This window comes from Sminthopsis crassicaudata, chromosome 2, assembly GCF_048593235.1.
Source record: "Sminthopsis crassicaudata isolate SCR6 chromosome 2, ASM4859323v1, whole genome shotgun sequence".
Classification (NCBI taxonomy): domain Eukaryota; kingdom Metazoa; phylum Chordata; class Mammalia; order Dasyuromorphia; family Dasyuridae; genus Sminthopsis; species Sminthopsis crassicaudata.
The window spans coordinates 29,293,410-29,299,670 of NC_133618.1; the positions used below are offsets into that span (position 1 = coordinate 29,293,410).

At 49.1% G+C, this 6,261-nt stretch overlaps 1 protein-coding gene across 1 annotated transcript; it reads right to left on the reverse strand.

Moving 5' to 3' along the window:
* Positions 1-2,773: 2,773 nt before the first annotated feature.
* On the reverse strand, positions 2,774-4,905 carry LOC141554049 (N-acetyltransferase 8-like). The gene is given in 3 exon segments (XM_074285576.1): positions 2,774-3,067; positions 3,070-3,708; positions 4,783-4,905. Coding segments are annotated over 2 exon segments (669 nt in total). The 5' UTR covers positions 3,584-3,708; positions 4,783-4,905; the 3' UTR covers positions 2,774-2,912.
* Positions 4,906-6,261: the final 1,356 nt, after the last annotated feature.

Genomic DNA, 6,261 nt, shown 5'->3' on the forward strand with positions numbered 1-6,261 from the left:
TATTTTAATAATATTTTAAATAATTTTAATAATAATAATTTAATAAATTTTAATAATTTATTAATATATTAATTAATAAATCAATCGTTAAAATAATTAAATAATTAATAGTTAATTATTGCTTTTTGATAACGATAATTTAATAATAAAATTTTAATAATATTTTTAAAGTATTTTAATTAATTTATTATAATTAATTGTTCTCATCCAAAGATGAGGGAGAAATTTCCAGTATCCCAGGTTCCAATTCCCTATTGGGAATACATATCTCCCTAGATTTTAAAACCTTATCTAGGAATATAAAGTTTTACTCTGAGATGAGAAGCTATATTTTTCACTTTTGTGAATTAATTTGTTTTTCTTATTTCGTTTTCACTATTGCTGCTTCCTTCGAGCCCTTGTAAGTGCTAGGCATAGCAGCTGAAGATAAGCCTTGAAAAATGGCAATTTTTTTTTAATTTACACAATTTCGTATGGCTGGGCAAGGGGGTGAATGAATAATACATAAATAAAGCAACAGAGCAACAGCAAGACAAAGAGACAGACAGAGATAGACTTGAAATGGAGACAGAGAGAGGGAGAGAGGTAAGACAATAAAATCAACATCTCTTTGAATATCAGAATTAGGATTAGCCCTCCAAGGGGCTGCTATACACAGGTGAACTAGGGAGACAGTCATCCAAACTGTTGTCTGGGAGGTTATTTAAGGATGGTGCTGAATGGACTTTTGTACTTAAGAGGTCATTTAGAGGTAACAGGAAAAGATAATGCGGAATGTTGGAGAGGATGTGGGAAAACTGGGACTTTGATACATTGTTAGTGGAGGTGTGACCGAATTCAACCATTCTGGAGAGCAATTTGGAACTTTGCCCAAAGGGCTGTCAAACTATCAAACTCTTTGATCCAGCAGGATCTCCAATGGGCCAGAGAGATATTAAAGGAGGGAAAGGGACCCACATGTGCACAAATGTTTGTGGCAGAAACTGGAAACTGAGCAGATGCCCATCAGTGGGGGAATGGCTAAATAAATTGTGGTATATGAATGTTATGGAATATTATTGTTCTGTAAGAAATGACCAACAGGATGATTTCAGAGAGGCCTGGAGAGACTCACAGGGACTGATGCTGAGTGAAATGAGCAGGACCAGGAGATGGTTATACACTGCACAGCAATATTATACAATGATCAATTCTGATGGACGTGGCTCTTTCCAACAATGAGATGCTTGACACTAGTTCCAATGCTCTTATGACGGAGAGGGCCAGAGAGGGGACTGTAGGGACCGAGTGTGGATCACACTATAACACTCTCGTTCTTTTTGCTGTGGTTCCCTTGCATTTGTTTCTCACTTTCTTCCCTTTTTGACCTGATTTTTCTTGTGCAACAAGAGAATTGTATAAATAGGTTTACACATATTGGATTTAACATCTATTTTAGCATGTCTAACAATATATTGGATCACTTGCCATGGGGGGCTGGGGGGGAGAGAAGGGGAAAATCTGGAACACAAGGCTCTGCAACAGTCAGTGTGGAAAAATTATCCGTGCATGTGGTTTGAAAAGAAAAAGCTTAAAAGAAAGGAAGGAAGGAAGGAAGGAAGGAAGGAAGGAAGGAAGGAAGGAAGGAAGGAAGGAAGGAAGGAAGGAAGGAAGAGGAAGGAAGGAAGGAAGGAAGGAAGGAAGGAAGGAAGGAAGGAAGGAAGGGAAGGAAGGAAGGGTGGAAGGAAGGAAGGGTGGAAGGAAGGAAGGGTGGAAGGAAGGAAGGGTGGAAGGAAGGAAGGAAGGAAGGAAGGAAGGAAGGAAGGAAGGAAGGAAGGAAGGAAGGAAGGAAGGAAGGAAGGAAGGAAGGAAGGAAGGAAGGGAAGGAAGGAAGGAAGGAAGGAAGGAGTGGAAGGAAGAAGGAAGGAAGAAGGAAGAAGGAAGAAGGAAAGAAAGAAAGAAAGAAAGAAAGAAAGAAAAGAAAGAAAGAAGAAAGAAAGAAAGAAAGAAGAGAAAGAAGAAGAAAGAAGAGAAAGAAAGAAAGAGAAGAAAGAAAGAGAGAAGAAGAAGAAAGAAAGAAGAAGAGAAGAAAGAAGAGAGAGAGAGAGAGAGAGAGAAGAGGAAGAGAGAGAGAAGAAAGAAAGAAAGAAAGAAAGAAAGAAAGAAGAAAGAAAGAAAGAAAGAAGAGAAGAAGAGAAAGAGAGAGAGAGAGAAGAAAGAAAGAAAGAAAGAAAGAAAGAAAGAAAGAAAGAAAGAAAGAAAGAAAGAAAGAAAGAAAGAAAGAAGAAAGAAAGAAAGAAAGAAAAGAAAGAAAGAAAGAAAGAAAGAAAGAAGAGAAAGAAAGAAAGAAAGAAAGAAAGGAAAGAAAAAGAAAGAAAGAAAGAAAGAAAGAAAGAAAGAAAGAAAGAAAGAAAGAAAGAAAGAAAGAAAGAAAGAAAGAAAGCAAGCTTTGGTTGAAGTTCTAGTGTACAAGGCACTAGCGGGAGAACCTCGGAAGAACAGCGTGGAACCTTTCCGGAGAACTCTGCCGCATCGGTCACACAGACCCTCTGCCAAACGTAGCCAGTGTTTGCTGGGGACAGAAAACACTTAAAGAGGTGAGGAGGACACCGCGTCGTGTCTACACACGAAATCGCCGCCTGGGCCGGGCAATCCTTATTATTCTCCGTTGGGATATTGAGAATACACGGCACTCCCATCGCGCCTTTTTACCACAGAGCTCCCTTTCTCAGAGATTTTCCCTCAATCCGAAGTGATTTTGGTCAAGGCTTTTGCGACAAGGAAACGACAGGGGTGACAGGGAGGTCGCCAACCTTTAATAAGCAGGATGTGGTCGGGGCCTCCGGAGAGCCCGGGGAGGCCTGAGAGCGAGGGTCGGGGGCCGCCCGCGAGCCCGGGGAGGCCTGAGCGCCGAGGGGTCTGGCGAGGGAGAGTTAGGCCGCGGGAGAAAAGTCACAGCGCAAGTGGCAGACCGAGAAGAAGCCGAGCCACCAGGCCAGGAAGTACTCGGACTCGTGGGACTTCCAGAAGCCGAGACTCTCGTAGAGGCGGCGCGCGGGCCGGTTGGCGCTGCTGGTCTCCAGGACACCCCGTCGAAGCCCTGCTCGCGGGCGAACTGCAGCACGGTCTGGACCAGGGTCCGGGCCATGCCCCGGCCTCGCAGGGCGCTCTTCACCGACAGGCGGAACAGTTCCAGGTACCTCTGCCCCTCCGGCGACTTCCTGGCCAAGCGCACGGCCACGGTGCCCACCACCCGGCGCTCCGCCTCGGCCACCCAGAAGCCGCAGCCCCGGTCCCGCAGGTAGGTCTTCCGGACGTCCAGCAGGTCGGTGCCCAGGCAGCCGCTGACGTACTGCCCCATGAAGCGCCGCAGCGCCAGCCACTGGGCGGCCAGGATGCCCGAGAGGGCCGCCAGGGCCAGGCCTGGGGAGCCCGAGCCCCAGAGCAGGGCGAGGGGCACCCCCAGGAGCAGCAGCAGGGCCCGGGGCTTCTTCAGCAAGGCCCGGAAGTCTGAGGGCAGGTTCCCGTACATCCCATCCGAGAACAACTGCCGCACGGCCGCCCAGTCCTCGTCCTGGTAGGTCCGAATGTGGTAGGGGGCCATGGGCGGGCTGGGCCGGCTCCCGGAGCCCCGCGGCAGAGATCCCCCCGAGGTCGCGGCCCTTCCTCCTGTCCCCTCTGCAGCTCCCCGGAGCTCACTTCATGCCCTGGGAATGGAAGTACACCTGCCTGTGAGGAGAGGGAGGGGGAAGGGGAGGGGAGGAGGAGAAAGGAGGGGAGGGGAGGGGGGAGAAGGAGGGGAAGGGAGAGGGGAAGAGGGGAGGGAGAGAGGGGAAGGAGAGAAGCAGGTTACCCCCGCCGCCCGCAGCCCCCGCCAGCCCCCCTCAGCCCACGCGGAGAGCAGCCCCCGGGGCCGGACCTGAGGGGGCACCGTCCTAGAGACGGCTCTGCCCAGCCCCGGATTTCCTCGGCGCTGGAAAAGGAAGCAGAGGCTCCATAGCGGCCGCCCGGGACGAAGCGGGGCGAAGGGGGAGGGGCGGGGAGCGGCTCGGAAAGGCCGCCCTGCCTTGCCAGGGTCTAAGAGTTTGTGCCAGAGGAAAGATTTGAACCCCGCTCCTGGTCTAGCCTTCCGCTGCCTGGAGGAAATGGCGATGGGCCGGGAGAGAAGAAGAAGGGGCACAAAAGCCCAGGAGCCCCCTTAGACTTCTGAGAGGGGCAAGAAATGCCCCCTCCTCGGTCCCAGGGCTCAGCAAGGCTTGGTTAGTAGAGCAGGGAAGCGGGGCCCGGCTCCAGGCTCCCACCTTCACTTCTCTGTCTCTGTGTGTGTCTCCATCCCCCCTTCTGTATCTGTCTCTCTCTCCCCCTCCCACTCTCTCTCCCTCTCTCTCTCTCTCTCTCTCTCTCTCTCTCTCTCTCTCTCTCTCTCTCTCTCTCTCTCTCTCTCTCTCTCTCTCTCTCTCTCTCTCTCTGTCTCTGTCTCTCTTTCCCCCGTCTCTCTGTCTCTCTGTGTCTCTCTGTCTCTCTCTCTGTCTCTGTCTCTCTGTCTCTCTCTCTGTCTCTGTCTCTGTGTCTCTGTGTCTCTGTCTCTGTCTCTCTTTCCCCCCTGTCTCTCTGTCTCTGTCTCTCTGTCTCTCTGTCTCTCTGTCTCTGTCTCTCTTTCCCCCCCCTGTGTCTCTGTCTCTCTCTCTCTGTGTCTCTGTCTCTGTCTCTCTTTCCCCCGTCTCTCTGTCTCTCTGTCTCTGTCTCTCTTTCCCCCCCCTGTGTCTCTGTCTCTCTCTGTCTCTGTGTCTCTGTCTCTCTCACCTGTTGTATGTGTGGCCTCCCGCTGCTTGCTGCCAGTGCTCTTGCTTTCTGAATCCCAGTGTTCTGCCCTCTCTTATAACAGGCTTGGTTCGGTGACTCCGACACCACGTGGCTTACGACGGGACTACAGCCAGTGGTTGTACTTACTGATTAGGAAATCAAGGTTTCCCTTTTCCCTCTTTGGGAAGGCCTCGCGCGCCACCCCCCCCCCCCCAGCTCTGTAGCCGCGGTCCGCGGAGATACGCAGGAGCCGGCCAGGAAGGGAAGAGCGGACTTTGAAGCCTCAGCCCCTTCTTGGTTCCTAACTCCAGAGAAAGAGAAGCTGTGCTTCCCAGGGTTGGGGTTGGGAGGGGGGGTGGGAGGAGAGGGGGAAGCGGGCAGTGAGAAGGTCGGAGCATCTCACCTCTAGAGCTGGAGCAAAAGGAAGCCTTGGTTTTCTCAGCGCCAGGATGCCCATTTTCCTGTGCCACAGCCCTTCTTGCCCCAGCAACGTGTCTGAAGAAGATTTGAAAGGACGGGAAGTCAGGATTTGGTATCAAAGGATCAGAAGCCATTTGGTCCGACATTTTTATTTGACAAATGGGGAAACTGAGGGCTTGCCCCAAATCACACAGATGTAGTTAAGATGATTTGAACCCGGTCCTGACTCCAAAAACAAAACTTCTTCCACCCGCTCAAACAATCAATAAAATTTTATTAAACCCGTGCCAGACATTGTGCTGAGTGCTGGGCAGAAAGAGGAAATGCCCGCCCGTTACAGCTGGAGCATGTGCTTATCCAGGTAAGTCCGGGAGCTCTGCCTCTTCTGCTTTGGCTCCCCTGACTGAACAGTCGTGAGATCAGTGCTCCTGGACGTGGGCACAGTCTGTGAGCCCGGGAGTGGGAGCTTTTAGAACTGCTCAGATGCAAAAGATATTATTTACTCAATGCACTGTGCCCTGGTTCAAAGTCTCAAGGATCAGAGTCTAAATGATTATAACCACATTATAATTTAACCTCCAGGGATATCAAACAGTGCCCTTTTTGTAATCTGCAAACTATAACCAAAAAATGAGAAAAACCAACATCAATTAAGCACCAAATATCAACAGCATCACAGCAGATCTTCCTGAGGACTCCGTTGTCATGTGGTTCTCTACCCAAGAACTTGTTACTGGGAGAGGATGTTTTAAGTAGCCTCGGAGTGTTTTAAAGGGATTATGAGAAAGATCTAGATCCATTCAATCCATCAAACATTTATTAGTCACCCATCATATTCCAAAGAAATCCCAATCAACTTTGAACCGAAAATGTCACCTGAGTCCAGAAAAAGAATTATGGAGACGAATATAAATCAACACATGCTATGTTCACTTCTTTTTATGTTTTTTTTTTTCTTTTTCATGGTTTATCCCTTTTCTTTTGATTTTTCTCTCCCAACATGATTCATAAAGAAATGTGTATTAAAAATAAAATAAAAATGTTGGTCACTCATTATGT